This window comes from Delphinapterus leucas, chromosome 4 (assembly GCF_059928025.1).
Source record: "Delphinapterus leucas isolate spDelLeu-1000000601 "Yukka" chromosome 4, BTC_Dleu_Yukka2, whole genome shotgun sequence".
NCBI lineage: Eukaryota > Metazoa > Chordata > Mammalia > Artiodactyla > Monodontidae > Delphinapterus > Delphinapterus leucas.
In genome coordinates this window covers 72,647,033-72,668,266 of record NC_143132.1, presented here as the reverse complement: position 1 = coordinate 72,668,266, position 21,234 = coordinate 72,647,033, and the positions used below count along the sequence as shown (strand labels likewise).

Here is a 21,234-nt window from a genome sequence, read left to right as displayed (position 1 = left end):
CAGATTAGAAATAAATGAAAAAGAAATGAAGGAAACGATAGCAAAGATCAGTAAAACTAAAAGCTGGTTCTTTGAGAAGATAAACAAAACTGATAAACCATTAGCCACACTCATCAAGAAAACAAGGGAGGAGACTCAAATCAATAGAATTAGAAATGAAAAAGGAAAAGTAACTACTGACACTGCAGAAATACAAAGGATCATGAGAGATTACTACAAGCAACTATATGCCAATAAAATGGCCAACCTGGAAGAAATGGACAAATTCTTAGGAAAGCACAACCTTCCAAGACTGAACGAGGAAGAAATAGAAAATATAAACAGACCAGTCACAAGCACTGAAATTGAAACCGTGATTAAAAATCTTCCAACAAACAAAAGCCCAGGACCAGATGGCTTCACAGGCAAATTCTATCAAACATTTAGAGAAGAGCTAACACCTATCCTTCTCAAACTGTTCCAAAATATAGCAGAGGGAGGAACACTCCCAAACTCATTCTACGAGGCCACCATCACCCTGATGCCAAAACCAGACAAAGATGTCACAAAGAAAGAAAACTACAGGCCAATATCACTGATGAACACAGATGCAAAAATCCTCAACAAAATACTAGCAAACAGAATCCAACAGCACATTAAAAGGATCATACACCATGATCAAGTGGGGTTTATCCCAGGAATGCAAGGATTCTTCAATATATGCAAATCAATAGTGTGATAAACCGTATTAACAAATTGAAGGAGAAAACTCATATGATCCTGTCAATAGATGCAGAAAAAGCTTTCGACAATATTCAACACCCATTTATAATAAAAACCCTCCAGAAAGTAGGCATAGAAGGAACTTACCTCAACATAATGAAGGCCATGTATGACAAAACCACAGCCAGCATTGTTCTCAGTGGTGAAAAACTGAAAGCATTTCCACTAAGATCAGGAACAAGACAAGGTTGCCCACTTTCACCACTATTATTCAACATAGTTTTGGAAGTTTTAGCCACAGCAATCAGAAGAAAAAGAAAAGGAATCCAAATCGGAAAAGAAAAAGTAAAACTTTCACTGTGCAGATGACATGATACTATACATAGAGAATCCTAAAGATGCCACCAGAAAACTACTAGAGCTAATCATTGAATTTGGTAAAGTAGCAGGATACAAAATTAACGCATAGAAATCTCTTGCATTCCTATACACTAACAATGAAAAATCTGAAAGAGAAGTTAAAGGTACACTCCCATTTACCACTGTGACAAAAAGAATAAAATGCCTAGGAATAAACCTACCTAAGGAGACAAAAGACCTGTATGCAGAAAACTATAAGACACTGATGAAGGAAATTAAAGATGATACAAACAGATGGAGAGATATACCATGTTCTTGAATTGGAAGAATGAACATTGTGAAAATGGCTGTACTACCCAAAATGATCTACAGATTCAGTGCAATCCCTATCAAACTACCAATGGCATTTTTCACAGAACTAGAACAAAACATTTCATAATTTGTATGGAAACACAAAAGACCCCAAATAGCCAAAGCAATCTTGAGAAAGAAAAACAGTTGGAGGAATCAGGCTCCCTGACTTCAGACTACACTAAAAATCTACAGTAATCAAGACAGTATGGTACTGGCACAAAAACAGAAATATAGATCAATGGAACAGGATAGAAAGCCCAGAGATAAACCCACACATATATGGTCACCTTGTCTTTGATATAGGAGGCAAAAATATACAGTAGAGAAAAGACAGCCTCTTTCCCAGTGCTGGAAAAACTGGACAGCTACATGTAAAAGAATGAAATTAGAACACACCCTAACACCATATACAAAAATAAACTCAAAATGGATTAAAGACCTAAATCTAAGGCCAGACACTATACAATTCTTAGAGGAAAACATAGGCAGAAGAACACTCTATGATGTAAATCACAGCAAGATCCCTTTTGACCCACCTCCTAGAGAAATGGAAGTAAAAGCAAAAATAAATGGAACCTAATGAAACTTAAAAGCTTTTGCACAGCAAAGGAAACCATAAACGAGATGAAAAGACAACCCTCAGAATGGGAGAAAATATTTGCAGATGAAGCAATTGACAGAGGATTAATCTCCAAAATTTACAAGCAGCTCAATATCAAAAGAGCAAACAACTCGATCCAAAAATGGACAGAATACCTAAACAAACATTTCTCCAAAGAAGACATACAGATTGCCAACAAACACATGAAAGGACGTTCAACATCACTAATCATTAGAGAAATGCAAATCAAAACTACAATGAGGTATCAGCTCACACCAGTCAGAATGGCCATCATCCAAAAATCTACAAACAATAAATGCTGGAGAGGGTGTGGAGAAAATGGAACCCTCTTGCACTGTTGGTGGGAATGTAAATTGATACAGCCACTATGGAGAACAGTATGCAGGTTCCTTAAAATCTAAAAATAGAACTACCATATGACCCAGCAATCCCACTACTGGGCATATACCCTGAGAAAACCATAATTCAAAAAGAGTCATGTACCACAATGTTCATTGCAGCTCTATTTACAATAGCCCGGAGATGGAAACAACGTTAGTGTCCATCGACAGATGAATGGATAAAAAAGATGTGGCACATATATACAATGGAATATTACTCAGCCATAAAAGGAACGAAATTGAATTATTTGTAGTGAGGTGGATGGACCTAGAGACTGTCATACAGAGTGAAGTAGGTCAGAAAGAGAAAAATGCCATATGCTAACACATATATATGGAATCAAAAAAAAAAAAAGGTTCTAAAGAACCTAGGGGCAGGACAGGAATAAAGACGCAGACATAGAGAATGGATTTGAGGACATGGGGAGAGGGAAGGGTTAAGCTGGGATGAAGTGAAAGAGTGGTGTGGATATATATACACTACCAAATGTAAAATAGATCACTAGTGGGAAGTGCCTGCATAGCACGGGCAGATCAGCTTGGTGCTTTGTATCCACCTAGATGGGTGGGATAGGGAGGGTGGGAGGGAGACGCAAGAGGGAGGAGTTATGGGGACGTATGTATATGTATAGCTGATTCAGTTTGTTATACAGCAGAAACTAACACACCACTGTAAAGCAATTATACTCCAATAAAGGTGTTTTAAAAATAAATAAAAATTCAAATCTAAAAAAAAAAAATAAGTTAAATTTAAAACTGAATTGCAAAAAAAACAAACTGAATTGCCCAGAACTCCCCAGTCCCCACCCCCAGAAAAAAATTAAGATAGCAAAACCAGATGAAAAGGTATCCCCATGAACCTCAATATAAAAGCAGGTATAAACAAGCTGTCAACAGCTGTAAGACCCCATGATATCAGCATCTGTACCCGGAGAATCAGTAGAAGAAGCCCAAAAGCCAATCTGTACTCATTTAAAAAACGAGGTGGATCTATTGAGAACTGCCTCTGAAACTATAAGGGTTTTTGCACAATCTACATGTGAGTGCAAGGGATCTGCAATAAGGTGTGAAGAAGCTGGAGCAGTCTGAGCCCCATGACCCAATTAACCAGCTACAGCTCCCGTTTAGTTCAAAGCCCCACACCAAGGAACAATTACTAGGAATAAAATCCAAATTGAGCAGGATAGGGATAATAGAGCCAAAGGATATAGAAGGTCCAGATGAGTGGGGGGAAAGAAAGCCCAGGAGATCTCACAGTATATGAGATATATCTTTGAACACTTGACAGAAAGAGCAAAAGGGAGTTTTAGAGCTGTGGAGATAGAAAAGCCATCCTGATGCAATACTCTTACCTTAAAAAGTTCAGGAAAACTAATTTCTCATAAAAATGAACAACAGAAAAGGATCAAGATTGAATCCAATGGAAACCTATTTGAAAAATGAAAATAAGAATCAGAATAATGTCTCTACAATGAAAGTATGCCAGAAAGACATGCCCACAAAACAAATGAAAAGTATAACCTAATATTGCAAAACAAGTTAAAGGAAAATGAATATATGGAAGAACAACATAAATGAGTTAATAGAACTCAGGAAATTATTAGAAATAAAGAAAATTTTATTTCAAAAATTAAGTTTAACTAGAAGGAGCACACAATAGTTATTTAAAGCAAGTAGGTAAAAAAGAGGAATTTTTAAAAATCAAAAATAAAGAGTTCTTTCCCTTCCGCATCCTGATCAATTTTGTATTAAAGCCATTAGGTGAAGCATAGCAAGGTAATTATGTGCATTGCAGGGCTGGGAAGGCGGGGGACATCTATGGTAAACCGTTAGGACTTAACCATGATGAGGGCTTCCACACAAGCAGCTGTCCTGGTGTGAGGAGTTGGAGCCCGAGCAGAGTGAGATGGTTACACATGGGACTGGTCAGAGCCCAGTCTGGAAAGTAGATGGTACTAGAAGCAGAAGGCTAGTTACATACAGAGAGATTGATCAAAGGAATATATATTTTAAGGGTAATGTTGTCTGTGATTTTCAGTGTTGGAGAAGAGAGTTATAAATATTGAAAGGGAGAAAACTAAATATAGACCATATATTATTAGATTAGAATTGGAGAAATTTTTATGAACATATTTTCAGTTTACATAATATAAACATATAGTTATAAATGTATATCTATTTTACATATATTTATGGAATTCCCTGGCTCTATCCACTGAGAAGCCCTGGGCTCAATGCCACCCCAGTAGCAATGAGCACACCTAAGCCTCAGATCTTAGCTTCTAAATACTATTCCCCATCTAAATTACCAAGGCTGTTTGGATAAATGGCCTGTTCCAGGAGTGGGGCAAGGAAATATTACAGATTACTCTGTAATATTTTATGCCAGAAAGCAAGGAAGTGCTCAAGGAATGATGGAGGCATGTCAAAGGGCACATAATCCAATTTGAAAGGGTTCCCACTGGCCAAATTGGGAACAATTTGAACATCAGATAGATGATAATAATACTGATAGTAATGCACTGAATAAACTAAGATATCATGGGTCTTTACTAATATAAATAAGTGAATTAATTGAAAGTTTGATGAGAATGGAGATGTGTACATGGTTTCAATAACTTGCTATTTGCAAATGGAAAAAGAGTAATTTTGCAGTAGAGAAACCTGGCAGACACAACCTTCATCAAGTGCTGAAAGTTTATAGCATCAGTAATGGGACAAATCAGAAATGTATACCACCTGGTAGGTGCATTGAAAAGAACATACATCTCTTCTGTGACATTTCTGCCAAAGTTGCAGGACTAAATGTGGGAACATCAGACAAATCTAAAGAGACATTCTACAAAATAATTGTCCTCTAATTTTCAATGGTAGCAAGATTACAAAGTCAAGGAGAGACTGAGAAACTGCTCTGACTGGAAGAGACTTTAAAAATATGACAATTTTAATGCCTATATGCTCTGATATAACTCATGATTTCAAAATGGATCCTTTTGCTATTAAGGACATTATTGGGGAAACTTCAGTGGGATATGAGCATTAGATGTAGTAATGTATTAACATTGCTTTCTTGATTTTGATGGTCTTGTGATTGTATAAGAAAGTATCTTTATTTGTAGCATTACACACTGAGAATTCAAGAGTGACATCAGAGTAGCATGTTACTCTCAAATGGTTCAGGAAAAAGTTTGTGATTGCTTCAATCTTTAAAAATATATTAATTTTTAAAAAAGAATAAGAAAGGGTTTGAGAGTGACAGATGCAGAAAGTAGGCAGAGAATATTCAACATGCATATAATAGTCTCAGGAAAAAACCAGAACAGTACAACAAAACAAATAATAAAAATATATAAACAAGAAAACTTTTCTGAAATTAAAAATAATAATTTAAGCTACATATCGAAAGGACAATCCAGGTACCTAAGGTAATAACCATCACTGAGAAACATTCTAATAAAATTATTGGAATTAAGAGAAAAAATTTGGTGAAATTCCAGGCCCCCAAAAAATGTTTTTTAAAGAAAAGAAAATGAGGTTGTCATCAGAACTTCATCCTCCATCATTTATAAGAGACAATGGAGTCAACATATTTAAGAATCAAAGAAAGAAACTGTGAATCAAACAGGCTTGAAATATAAAGACTGTAATCAAATGTATCAACAGAGAATTAGGATGATATTGTTCACATAAACCCTTCCTGAGGAGAAAGAACAAACTTCAGACATCAAAAATGGAAGAGATGCTGACATAAAGACTGGTGTTAGTAATTAAGATAGTTATAAGGAAAAGAATGTATAATATGAAAAAACTGTATGCTATGACAGTTTGGAAAAAATGCAGTTATCAGAAAATGGGGCTAGAATTGTAGATAATGTGAAAATAGAAGGACTTGCCTGGTGGTTCAGTAGTTAAGAATCCAGCTGCCAATGCAGGGGACATGGATTCAAGCCCTGGTCTGGGAGGATCCCACATGCCGCAGAGCAACTAAGCCCATGCGCCACAACTACTGAGCCTGCACTCTAGAGCCTGCAGGCCACAACTACTGAGCCCATGCTCCGCATCTGCTGGAGCCCATGTGTTCTAGGGCCTGCATGCTGCAACTGCTGAGCCCATGTGCTGCAACTACTGAAGCCCGTGCACCTAGAGCCCATGCTCTGCAACAAGAGAAGCCACTGCAATGAGAAATCCGCGCACTGCAACAAAGAGTAGCCCCCCCCTCGCCGCAACTAGAGAAAGTCCGCAGGCAGCAACGAAGACCCAACGCAACAGGATAAAAAAAATTAGAATAAACTTTCTGATTGCTTTGAAGTTATTAATATAAAAGGATAATATTTCAAATTAGATCTGGGGAGATTGCTCATAGTAGGGGGCCAAAAGCCAAACCAAGAGTTATCATTAGAACAACAGAATAAAGCTTCCTAATTTTATATTTATATACTTACTTTTATAAATATTTAAATTTTATTTAAATATATTTTATTAAGTATAAATGTTTATAAGTGTTTTATAAACATTTATTAAAATATAAATTTTATATAAATATTTTATATATTCATATAATATGATCCCTTGTTTAGGAATCTAGTGTGCATGTGCGTATGTGCGTGTGTATATATATATATATATATATATAAATAAACTTAGGAAGGCTTGTCCTTGTGTGTGTGTGTGTGTGTGTATGTATATATGTGTATATATATATGAACAAATAGACTGCACAGTGAAACTGTGTTCCAGTTGCTATTACTTCATAACCACCCCTAAAGCTCAGTGGATTAAAACAACAATCATTTTATGGATTCACTATGTTAGGAATTCCGCTGGAATTTTGGCTTGTATGGTTCTTGTGGCATAGACTGAGGTCACTTAATGGGATTCAGCTGATGGATGAGCTGCTTTGGAAGGTCCAAAATGGCTTCACTCCCCTTGTCTTGGGACTTTGTTGGCACCAGCTAGAAGTTTGGGCTCAGAGAACTATCACATGACCTCTGAAGAGTGGTGCTTTGAGAGTAGTTGGACTTCTTACATGGTGTCTGGCTTCCTCCAGATCAAGCAGCCCATAAGAACCAGGCAAATGTTCCATGGACTCTTCTGATATAACCTAGAAAGTCACATATGATCGTTTCTACCACATTCACTTGCTTACAGTTGAGTCATAAGACCAGCCCAAATTCAAGAAGGGAATATTAGACTCCACCTCTTGTTCAGGGAATGGCAAGGTCACATAGTACAAAAACATGTGGGATGCCAGGCATCTTTGGAATATATAATCTGCCACAAGCTATGTGTATAAAAGTCATGTATATATATATATTCAACATATGAACATAAAATATAAAACAGAATGAATAGAACTGGAGATCACACAACTTCAATTATATCAAAAGTTAATTCAGCTTAATTGTTACAAGAAAACAATTTTCAGATTTGCTAGTAAAGCAAACTCTAACCCTATATAGTATCTTGTTGTAACAAAGTGTTAGAGTTTAGAAATAAAAGAACCATATAGCTATAAAGAATGAGGGACGTCTGTATATGCTGCTGTGGAGCATTCTTACTATTACTGCAATAAGACTATTTATTATTAAATAAAATAAGCAGGGCTTCCCTGGTGGCGCAGTGGTTGAGAATCTGCCTGCTAATGCAGGGGACACGGGTTCAAGCCCTGGTCTGGGAGGATCCCACATGCCGCGGAGCAGCTAGGCCCGTCTGGAGCCTGTGCTCCGCAACAAGAGAGGCCGCGGTAGTGAGAGGCCCGCGCACCGCAATGAAGAGTGGCCCCCGCTTGCCACAACTAGAGATAGCCCTCGCACAGAAACGAAGACCCAACACAGCCAAAAAAATTAACTAATTTTTTTAAAATTAAGCAATGTGGAGAAATGTGTATGTTACTGTTTATTAAAGAAGGAGGAACAATACATATATGTGTATGTACATATACATATAATTATAAAATGTATGTGGTTTAAATATACATATATTAAAATAATATAGAATAAGTATAAACATATTTGTATGTTACATATATGTTTACTTATATTATTAAAAGTGGAAGTATAAACATTTCTTTAAATGTTTATAATGACCAGGACAGAGTAGGTTAGGGAGAGAGGGATATTGTTTGATATCCTTGTTTTATAGATTTGACTTTGGAACTGTTTTACCTACCTATAAAAACAATGAAAAATGTAAAAAGCAACCCCTAAAAATTGAAGTTGAAAATTAAAATGAACAAATGAACCTGGATGTATATCCAGCTGGCAGCCTTAACACCTAGGAAGGAACTATTCCCAGTGACTTTAAAACAGTATTCAGCTGTATATTCCTAATAGGCCATACTCCAAAGATAAAAAGAACTAGGAAAGGTAATTAACTGTTTTTAGTAATCATGTCATGTTTGTAGTTTTGGTGTTATTTTAAGACTGTTGTGAATATAATATGGGTTAAAACAAGTAAGTCTTGATGGGTCCTCTAATTCTGTTACCCCCAGTGTCTTGAGAACCAGGATTCTTCATATGCAAGGAAGCATATAAAGTAAGAAGAGATTAAGTAAAAACCTAATGGCCCTAATTTTTAATTAGAAGAACCAGTATAAACTCAGGATTCACTTCATATTTTTAATCTTTATCTTCATCCATCGATCTGTCTGTATCTTAGCTGTGTCTACATAGACTAAAGATTTGCCATGAGTTGGTAATTGTTGAATTGTCAGGGATTCATTTTTACTAATCAGTCTACTAATGTTTATACTTTAAATTTTCTATTATATTTTTAAAGGGCAATAAAAGAATATTTTATTACATGTTATTGTGAGCATTTAAATATTTCTGAGTTTTTTGATGAATTGTTGCTTCAATTCCTTAATCTTGGTATCCAGAAAACAAGCTTGATGATCTGGTGAAAGGAAGAGTAACTCAGCAATAATCATGCTTAACTCTTACTCTGTCTCCTTAAAACTACACACGCTCCAGACAAGTTACTTGCTCTTGCTATAAGACTGGTTTTATAAAAAAAACTAATGGAATCTGACTTGTCTGTTAGTTGTTTATTGTAAATAGAGAAAAAGGTATAAGTGTGTATAACCGTGTAATTGCAGTATTTTTGAAAAAGTGCTTAAACTTTTTGTTATTAATAGGTTTGGTAGCTTTTAATGTATGATATAGTTTAAAATAGTCTGTCTTCAAAATCATATTTGTTTTTGTATAAAAAGTATCTTAAATAAAGTGTTATTCCTTCAGATTGCTTTTGTGCATCTTAACATTTTGAAAATTTATAAATTATATAATGAGTTGAAGTAAATTTAATTTCATTTATTAACTTATTAAGGCATATTTTTCACATATTATTGACCCTGCACAAGTTCTATAATTTGAAAATATAGGATTAGCTGATTTCTTCACAGAAAAAGTCAGTAAACAAAGCATCTAGTATAAATTATTTTAGGCTTTTTTTAAGTATAAAAATTAGAATAAATCCTACTTTTTAAAATTTACAGTTAAATTCGGCAGTAGAATTGATACTGCTATTTGATGCATGGAAATTGTCCTTTATTAAATGTGATACAAACTTTAAAATAGCATACTGAAAATACTATTTTCAACCAGTTCTAATTCCTGGTACACTTAGAGCTTGTTAAGTTTTAAAATTTGCATCTTGGGCAAAATCTTGTATAGATTACTCTTTTAAGGCTCTGACCACATTTAATCAATTATAAGACAGCTTACGTATTTAATACTTTATCTTCAAGTAACTTTTTTTTTAGAATATAAAATATGAATTTATTTCTCTTTTTTCTTCCATCAGAATACAGTCGTTTTGAAGCCAAAATACATGACTTACGGGAGCAGATGATGAATAGTAGCATTAGTTCAGGTTCAGGTTCTCTTCGGACTAGCCAGAAGCGATCCCTCTATGTCAGGTAAATTTTTTAAATTTCTGATTATTGCAGTCTTTATGCATGCATGCAGATTCTTTCAGGTTTTTCACCATGACTTAGCTTTACTGTAGAAAAGTGTATTGCAAACCAAGGAAATGTTTTTTTATGATTGATTTCCTGATAGTGTGTCTTTCAGGAGTTGGAGTATTATTATAATTTTATTAATGAAAGTTATATAACCTCTTGAATAATAATAGTATGATAAAGAAATACAAAATAAATACAAACCAGAAAATTTTTTAAGTTGATATTTTACTGGGTGTCTGGTGTAGCTTGATATGTCATATCATCCAACACTTCTGTTTACCTGTATCTTTTTATAATAAAATATTCTTCATTTGAGTAACATTTAATTTCTGTAGTAAGTTCCACCAGTTCTTCTGTTTTCATGGCAGTAATTTATCTCTGCCTACCTGGATAGTGTACACCTCTAATTTGTGAGCATTTCTGGGGTCTTGTGGAGTAAATCTTGTTTCAGTATCCTTCTCTTCAGGCACCCTATTTAGAGCTTCCTCTACTCTGCTAAATTTACCATCATCCAAAACCATGTTAAACTCTCTTTCCTCCTTGTTGTCCTCTCTCTTTTGTGTTTGTTTTTGGTGGTGGCGGTGGTGTTGTCGTCATTTTAGTGAGTTTCAGGATAGAAAGGAAATACAAGCATTACCTCAGAGATTTTGCAGGTTTAGTTCCAGACCACTGCAATACAGTGAATATCACAATAAAGCGAGTCACGAATTTTTTGGTTTCCCAGTGTATATAAAAGTTATGTTTACACTATATTGTAGTCAGTTAAATGTGCAATAGAATTATGTCTTTAAAAACAATACATACCTCAGTTTAAAAATATTTTATTGCTAAAAATGCTAACCATCAATGAGCCTTACACAAGTCATAGTTTTTTTTTTTGCTGGTGGATGGTCCTGCCTCCATATTGATGACTGCTCACTGATCAAGGCGGTGTTGCTGGAGGTTGGGGTGGCTGTGGCAGTTTCCTAAAAATAAGACACCAGTGAAGTTTGCAAACTGACTGACTCTCCCATTCGTGAACAGTTTCTCTGGAGCATGCAATGCTGTTTGACAGCATTTTACCCACAGTCAACTTCTTTCAGAATTGCACTCAGCTCTCTCAAATCCTGCCGCTGCTTTATCAACTAAGTTGATGTAATATTTCCATCCCTTGTTGTCATTTCAATAATCTTCACAGCATCTTCACCAAGAGTGGGTTCACATCTGTAGTTACTTCCTCTGCTAAGGTCTCAAACCCCTCAAAGTCATCAGTGAGGATTGGAATCAACTTCTTGCAAACTCCTGTTAATATTGATATTTTGACCTCTTCCATGAATCACCAATGTTCTTAATGGCATCTAGAATGGTGAATCCTTTATGGGAGGTTTTCAGTTTACTTTGTGCAGATCCATCAGAGGAATCACTATCATAACTAGTAAGTCTTGAAAGTCAAAATTACTCCTTGATCCACGGGCTACAGAATGGAAGTTGTCTTAGCAGGCATGAAAACAGCATTAATCTCATTTTACACTTCCATCAAAGCTCTGGGGTGACCAGGTACATTGTCAATGAGCAGTAATATTTTGAAAGAAAAAAAATTTTTTTTGAGCAGTAGGTGTCAACAGTGTGCTTAAAATATTCAGTAAACCATGTTGTAAACAAATGTGCTGTCATCCAGGCTTTGTTGTTTCATTTTTATAGCACAGGCAGAGTAGATTTAGCATAATTCTTAAGAACCATAGGATTTTCAGGATGGTAAATGAGCATTGGCTTAACTTAAACTCACCAGCTGCATTAGCCCCTAACAAGAGAGTCAGCCTGCCCTTTGAAGCTTGGAAGCCCGGCATTGACTTCTCTCTAGCTATGAAAGTTCTAGATGGCATCTTCTTCCAATATAAGGCTGTTTTGTCCACATCAAAAATCTGTTGTTTAGTGTAACCACCTTCATTACTTATTTAGATCTTCTGGATAACTTGTTGCAGCTTGTACATCAGCACTTGCTGCTTTACCTTGCACTTCTATGTTACGGAGATGGCTTCTTTCCTGAAACCTTATGAACCAACCTCTGCTAGCTTCGAACTTTTCTGCAGCTTCCTCACCTCTCTCAGCCTTCATGGAATTGAAGAGAGTTTGGGCCTTACTCTGGATTACACTTTGGCTTAAAGGAATGTTGTGGCTGGTTTGATCTTCTATCCAGACCACTAAAACTTTCTTAGTGTCAGCAGTAAGGCTGTTTCACTTTATTACTCCTGTGTTTACTCAAGTAGCACTTTCATTTTTTTTCTACTTAGCTAACCGTTTGATGGCAAGAAGCCTAGTTTTTGGCCTGTCTTGGCTTTCAACATGCCTTCCTCACTAAGCTTAACAATTTCTAGCTGATTTAAAGTGAGAGACCTGTGACTCTTCCTTTCATGTGAACATTTAGAGGCCATTGTAGGTCTATTAATTGGCCTAATTTCAATATTGTTGTGTCTCAAGGAATAGGGAGTCCCAAGGAGATGGGAGGGAGATGGGGAAGGGCCAGTTGGTAGAGCAGTCAGAACACACACATTTATCAATTAAGTTACCATCTTATAAGAGCATGGTTCATGATGCACCAAAATGATTACAATAGTAACATTAAAGATCACCATAATAAATATAATAATAATGAAAAAATTTGAAATATTGGGAGAATTACCAAAATGTGACATAGAGACATGTAGAGAGCAAATGTCGGAAAAATGACACCAATAGACTTGGGATTACCACAGGGTTATGCCAACCCAACACAGGGTTGCCACAAAACCTTCAACTTGTAAAAAAAAAAACACAATATCTGGCAAGTGCGATAAGGTAAAGCACAATAAAATGAAGTATGCCTGTAGATACATGTAGCCAATCTGCCATAGTTAACCAGAAGTCTTATGGTTCTTTTTAGTAAATGTATTTTTAATTTCAAAAGTAAAAATAAAGTTAAGGCTACAAAAGACTACATACAGTATGATACCTCTTTTATAAAGCTCTGAAATAGGTAAAATCATACATAATTACTTAGTCATCCATATGTGTGTGATAAAACCAAACCAACAAAAAACGGTAAGGAGCAAGGAAGTAATAAACACTGTATTCAGAATGGTGGTTACCTTCTAACAGTGCTTAACTCTTAATCTGAGGGAAACAGGATCAAGGGGAAAAATACATAGGTGAATGTAAGTTACTGATAAAAGTTTTGTGTATAGTCTTAGGTTGGAGAGTAGATTAACAGGTGTTCATTATATTCTTACGATTAATAGCTCAAGTAAGTATTCTATGAGTTCCTTTTTTTTATTAATCCGAGTACTAGAAGACAAAGTTTAAATGCTAACATAGGGAGTAGAGATTGTGAGTGATTTCTTCGTTGCTCATCGGTAATATAGTTGTGTTGATTTTGTAATTCAAAAGATTAATTTATGATAATAAAAATGTTGAGATGTAGTATTTTCCCTTTTCTGAATATCCTGTGGCATTTGTTCTACCTCTTAAGGTACTTTATTTGCTATTTTATATTCTGTTTATTTGTATCTTCATCATCTTTGTCATCTTTATCTTTGTCATATCCACTTAATTACCTTTTTAAATAAATATTTAGTAAATTACTAACTATATCAAACCTTTGTATTATTTGAAGTTAACTATACTTTTCCAGTAGAAAGACGTTTCCTTAGTATTCAGAATTTATTGAAGTAATGACTTCACATTTATATCATTTATAATCTTTATCTTACAGTTGTAGAATTCTTTCTTCGAATAAAATCCAATGTATTGGATATGTTTTAATATATGTTTAAGTAAGCCTTCCCACTTTTGATTCTCACCTACTTCCTTCACACTGTTAGCCACTGAAAAGACTTGAAAGAACACATTTGAAAACCATTAACTAGTTCATTCATTTAGCCATCAAATAATTTCACCCCTTTTCAGTTTTACTTCAAGAGATAGTCTTAAGAGTTGGGTAGCATAAAAAGGAATAGGATTTGTATCCTAATTTCCCATTGCCAAATTAGAACAAAAGAATGAATAAATTGTATTATAAATGTAATTCCTGGGATCCTTCCTGTACTCTTGTTAGAGGTTTTTTGAATATAAGAATTTAATTTGTCACCATTCTAAAGCAATTATACTCCAATAAAGATGTTAAAGGAAAAGAACTTAATTTGTTTAAATATTGTACACTAATTAAGTACCAGGACACTATTTTCTTGTTATCAAATTTTAAAATATTCCTAACATTTTGCAATTACTATATTAAATTAATACAGTATTTTTTCCAAAATGGTTGGCAGCTGTTAAAGTCATCATATCGTCATCTGTAGTTAGTTTTCATCATTGTTATTGACTCTGAAAACACTATTAATTATAGTTTTATGAACAAATGAAAGGAATAGTTAACTGGGAAAATAATCACTCTGTTGATCTAGTATTAAAGTCCACAAATGATGAATCAGATCAGTCAGGGAATTTGTTTACCCAAGTGTGTCTAGTCAAAATAAAGAGAAGAGTCTCTTTTAATATTTACTTTATTAATTTAGAACAACTGACCAGATTTGTCTTCATTTTAGAATTCAATACAGGTTGCCATTGGATTGTACTAAAAGTATTTTTTTTATTTCTCATACAGTATTGAGAGAAATAAGGTAGTATATCTATTAACATAACAAGTTAATTTTGCTATTTCTTTTTTAGTCTCATTGTTTTCTTGTATTGGATTGGCCGAAAAGTTCTTTCGGACTTCTCTGTAACATCTCACGGAAAAGCCCGAGCAAACTTTTTGGTCGACCCAATAATATAGCACAAAATTGAGCTTGGCATTATTCTGCCTACCATGGTACATTGTTTACTTATCTACCCAGATTATATATATATTTTTAGGATCCTGTTTATTTAATATTCATAATATCATTATAAGAAATAATTATGGACTTTTTTCTTCTTAATCTAGGGCCCTTTTTGATTATGACAAGACTAAAGACAGTGGCCTTCCTAGTCAGGGATTGAACTTCAAATTTGGAGATATCCTCCATGTTATTAATGCTTCTGATGACGAATGGTGGCAGGCCAGGCAGGTTACACCAGATGGTGAAAGTGATGAAGTTGGGGTGATTCCCAGTAAACGCAGGTAAATATAAGTCTGTTACAGTTTTACCGCTTGAAAATTGGACAACATAAATAATTGCTGTTTCTTTAAATTTCTTTTACTGAAGTGGTGATTTTATGCTCAGTTTTATATATTGTGTTTCACAGCCATTTAATTTTATTCACCTTATGTTGTAACCAATGACATAGTAAGAGAATATGATGCCCCCAAATAGAAATTTCTCTAAAACTCCTACTAGTTGCTAAAAACAAAATGAGTATATTTTAAGTCACTGTGCCATATATCTATACCAGTGGAGGGAGAGAGAATTAAAAGCCTCTGTAGTTTTCCCATGTAGATGGTGTTAAAACCTAAATTTTCAGGAGTTTTGATTGTGTGAATTGCCTCCTCCTCTAGACTTAAAAATTGAAAGCATTTTAAGTAAATGCAAAATTTTTAGAAATATCTAAGAATGTGTTTCACATCTCTGTTTTCTTGTTTAATTTAAAAGTATCCATGCATGCACTGCTCTTTCCTCTTTGCTTTTAACTATTTATTGTAGTGATTCACTCACTGGTACATACACTTAACCATCTAGTGGCAAAAGTGGTTAAGTGCAGATTGTCTTTGCAAAGGGTGATCCCAACTTAGAACCCCCTCTAAGGTCAATGAAATGCTATTCAATGTCTACTTCTATGGGAAAGGTATTAAAACATCAGTTCATAATTTCCTCAAAAGAGCTTATTTATGAGATCTGATTCATCCACATCATTGCCTAAAACTTAAAAGTTTTAAGATAGCCAGTAAAAATTGTCAGTGAAACATTAATGTTTATTATAGCCAGTTAATTCACTTCAAGTCAAGCTTATGACGTAATAAACTTGTTCTTTTCATATTAATAAGTTGGACTTATTTTGTTAAGAGTCTCTAAAATCGATACTTATGCCAAATCATATGCCTGTTTATAAACCTCTCTACCTTATATATATTTGTACACCTGTTTTTAGACGTTGAAGAGTAGAAATGTTAAAATATTGCCAAGGTTTGTAATTGTGGTTTTGGAATTTATGACTGTTGTTGGCTAGATCCATATTTTTAGCAAGATCCAACTATTTGGCTGGATCTTACACTTGGTGGCAACTCCTCTTTTAGCAATGCAGCCCCTCAGCTGCATAACTTTTTTCCTGGAATAGAATGTAGTATACTTTAAATCCAGAAATGCTTCCACTGTGCCTTGTTGAGTCAATAGAAACCTCACATCTTAAATATCAAGGTCAGAGTTCCTAAAAATTGTCTTTATCCCTTGGAGTCTTATATCTTGCAAAGGTTTTACATGTGCTTGCAACAAATGAGAAATACAGCTGACTTCGGTAGAAAGAGATATTTTTCATTTTGTGTATAAAAATTCTGTAAGGTTGGATTTTGAAGCCAGAAGTGATAAAAGAGATGAGATATACCTTGAGACCTCTACAGATCCCCAAATTCATGACTAATATTATAGAATATAATTTTCCTTCCATAAAATGCAGTATGAAATCACAACCAATTATGCCATTTCATTCTTCAGTGTATTCTAAACTTGTATTTTCTTAAATAGAATGATATCTTTCTTAGACCTCTTTATGTCTAATAATAGCACAAGGAATTGTAGTTCCTACAATCCTTAGCTTTCTTTTGGGAACAGTGTTGACAAATAAACACAATTGAAGTCACTCAGCTATTTAGCGAGCAAGATAATGATTAGAAAACAAAACCATTTTGAGTTGTAAATGTTTACTCACTAAATGTTAGTTTTTCAGTGCCCTCAGTAAGTGCCTAGGCAGAATTATAAATTAATTATTCATATCATGGACCCTCAGGATTGCTCTGGAATAGAAAAAGCAAGTTTTAAATCCATGACTGCTAGGGTTCTTCTGTACCCATGGTAAAACTGTATAGCTGGATAATAAAAAATGAAGATATGCATTTATTCATAGGCTGTTTTGGTACATTTTTCTGCTATATACTAATGTAATTGCTATGTTGAAATCAAGGATTTGTAAAGCTTAATTTATATGAAATTTTGCACGATTCATATTGTAACAATCTACACGATTGCCGATTATACATTTGTTGTAGTTTTGTTTGCTTGCTTATTTCAAAGGTAACATCTTTAACAAGGTTTAAAATTCAAAAGATTTAAAAGCTATACAGGCTGTCTCTTAACCCTGTTCCCCAAGCACCCATTTCACCTTCTTAGGGATAACTAAGGGTGCCAGTTCTTCTGTATCCTCCCAAAGATACTTTAAAACTCTATTTTGGGGACTTCCCTGGTGGTCCAGTGGCTAAGACTCTGCACTCCCAAAATAGGGGGCCTGGGTTCGATCCCTGGTCAGGGAACTAGATCCCACGTGCCTCAACTAAGAGTTTGTATGCCGCAACTAAAGATCCTGCATGCTACAACTAAAGATCCCACATGCCGCAACTGAAGATTCTGCATGCCGCAACTAAAAGATTCTGCTTGCCACAACTAAAGATCCCACGTGCTGCAACTAAAAGATGTCGCAACAAAGATCCCGCATGCTGCAACTAAGACCCAGCACGGCCAAATAAATATTTTCTTAAAAAACCCTCTATTTCGTACACTATAATTGGTTACTTTATGTATTTACACAAATATATCATTGGAATTAAGCTTAATTTTTTTATTTCCCTCCTTTTTATTTTCAAAAATTTCAGAGCTACAGAAAAATAAGAGAAATGCAAGAATAGTACTTAGAACACCCACATATCATCCTTCACCTACTTTCATCAGTTAATATTTTACCCCATCTGCTTTCTCTCTAACACTGAGTTTTTAGCATATGTGTTCCATGCTAAGATAACATTTAAACAACAAAACAAATGGAAACCTGGAAAATTGCTAAACTCAGAAGTGATGCTTCATAATTTCAGTGTAATTATGGAATAGAGTGCATATATAAGTACACATAGTTGTACTGTATTTTGGTATTTCACAAGTGGTTTTGTTTCATAATAAAATGAGCCCTGTATTTCATTTCTCAGAAATTCTTATAAATTATGGGATTCAAATGACTTCTGAAGGCTTTAGAATATAAAAATTCTCCATATTAAAGTCTCAGTTCTGATGATTCCTAGTTAGAACTTTAGATATGTTTATTATAATTAAAAAATAATCTGTGCTTTGCCAGGGTTGAGAAGAAAGAACGAGCCAGATTAAAAACAGTGAAATTCAATTCTAAAGCAAGAGGAGATAAAGGGGTGAGTATGTGAAATCTATTATTTCTAGAAATTAATAATTGAAGGTAATAGGCCTTTTCATAATTCTTGTTTGAGGCACATGATTAAAATGAGAAGGATTTTGCCATAAGAATTAACTATCAACTGCTCTTGCCGCGGTGGCCTACAATAGTAGATATGCTAAAGTAAACAATTTATTAAATTAAAGCATCCATTTCACAGACTTTTCCAAATTATCAAAACTGTCGTTTGATATATTCTTAACAACATACTTTTGGTCGTTATTTTTATAAATGAAATGATTTCAGCCTTCACTCAGATGAACAATTAACTATAAACTTGTGTCACCAGTATTAGTCATGAAGCTAATAAATAATGCATCTGAGAAAATAGGCCTTCCCAAAACTATTAATTAGTTCATAATGTAAGTTTATGGGTTTTTGCAAGTGAATTTATGGAAATTTTCTTATTTTTTCCCCGTTTATTGCTAATATTACTCATTAATAAAATCCATCTTTTAAATGTTTAAATCAGTATGAATTTTTATCTTAAGGGAATAAAGGGACAGTCAAGAGGAGGACTTTGTAGGTGGGCAAGAAATATATCAAAATTCTTTTATATATATTTTAGACGTGTTTTTGTTTTCATTTACTTTGTCCTTCTTGAATCTAGTGGATGTCAATGGATGATATCACAGGCTTCACCCTATAGTATGTGTGTAATTAGTGCAATGGAATATTCTAGCAATAGGCCTGAAGAAAATGCTGAAACACATGTTGTGTTGAAATACTATTTATAGCAATGTTTTGTGTTTTGGGGATTTTTTATCTAAAAAATAGATAAAAATTTTTTATCTAAAGCAACATCTTTTGATCAAATTTCAAATGAATATGGAAAGTTAACTCAGCAAAAAAATTAACCCTACTCTTTGTACATGTCTGATATCACTAAGCACTCAGACTTAAAAGCTTTAAAATGTTAAAGGAATATGATCCTTGATCAAAGAAATTAAATCTGAGTAAATTATATATAATGCATTCAGTTATTTTACAAATGATAAATTCTTTTAAAATTTACTTGTACCTTTCAGAAAATACAAAATTATATAGTATAATCTGAAGCAATATTTAAAATAGAAAATCTTTGGAGGAAAAAATCCCAAGTAAATGCTCAGTATTTGAAATATATACAATGGTTTTTGTGCTTGTTTTATATATGTCTTTTAAAGTATTTTAGTAAAATACACTGTCAGTGTATTGTAAAAGAGGTTGCATGTTGTAACTTTTCTTTCAAACTGTAAGAAGTTAACTGAATTAACGACATTTTTAAATCTTAGTCTTGTTTGTTGACTATAACCAACTTTATACACAGTCACTGTGTTCTAACACAGCACCAAAAGTATGCATGATACTGAGTGGGGTAAAAATACGCTTGCCATTGATACAGAACTGCATTTCTCTCTGTAATACCATTTCCCGTTCTAAGCTCTTCTTTTCCTTTCCTTATATGGTGGGTTATGGACTTTGTTTCCAATACAGACTTTTTAAAAGCATTTCAGTTTCTCATTAACATTTTTAACATTCATTTAGCTATTTTGAAATACTACATATGGAAATTAGATATTTGATATGTTTCATGAATTTGTAATATTTTATCAGTCCTCATATTTATTACACTCTCTTGCAATATAGCATTAATAACAATAAGTAATTAAACAGATTGTTTTGTATTGAAAATATAAAGAAACTAGAGTTAGTATGTTTCTTCAGTTTTGTGTTTTCCCTACACATTTTTGTCCTGTTTGCTTGTGCTATTTTTCACTTTTAATAAATTCTTCACCTGCAGGATGTTAGATGTAATGCAGTTAATACATTTCTTAACTAACAAGCATTTCTTTCTGTCCTATATTATGATATCTTTACGATATCTCATTTTGGCTAACTGCAAAAGATATCAAAAATCAAAACATTTTAAACTTCATGTTTCTTTTGGTTGTTTGCTGTGAAACTGACTCTGACCACTATATATGCAGTAGCAGAGGTAAATAACCTTTTATTAAAAATGTATCAGTTTTATCAGTTAGCATAAAAATTATTACTAAATTCAAAATCAGTGATTGTCATGAACAAAAAGACTTAGTCCTTCCATAAATTAGATTACCATAAATTTTTCTCTATTGAAACTTTTCTTCTCTTTCTCTTTTCTAAAATTTGGATTCAAGCAAAGACTTTTATTCAGGTAATGCTACTTGACAGTTTATAAAACAATTATAAGCTTAGATTTCTCCACAGTATTTTTTTTCTCAACTTAATTTTTAACTTCTGCTTAGGGTTATCTGAGCCTTCAGATTTTAAGATTGATATCAAGACAGTCTGCTTGTCTAATGACTGTGAACTTATTAATTTTGAATCATTGATCTGAAAAAGATAAAAATGAAAGTTTTTGTAAAGATTCTTACCAAAATAAATCTTTTCAAGTAATAGAATTTGAGCTAAAAGTCACTTTAATCCATTTCATCACCTTAATCACCTGGCATCAC

The 21,234-nt window shown here is 33.9% G+C and overlaps 1 protein-coding gene across 20 annotated transcripts in view; it reads left to right on the top strand.

The window, feature by feature from the left end:
* Positions 1–21,234, top strand: part of DLG1 (discs large MAGUK scaffold protein 1) — a 285,870-nt gene that overhangs the window by 221,132 nt on the left and 43,504 nt on the right. For all 20 annotated transcript variants that reach the window (XM_022568940.2, XM_022568931.3, XM_022569085.2 and 17 more), the window contains 3 exons: positions 10,222–10,336; positions 15,321–15,497; positions 18,647–18,716. In XM_022568940.2, coding sequence (XP_022424648.1) covers positions 10,222–10,336; positions 15,321–15,497; positions 18,647–18,716 — 362 coding nt within the window. The remainder of the gene's footprint in view (positions 1–10,221; positions 10,337–15,320; positions 15,498–18,646; positions 18,717–21,234) is intronic.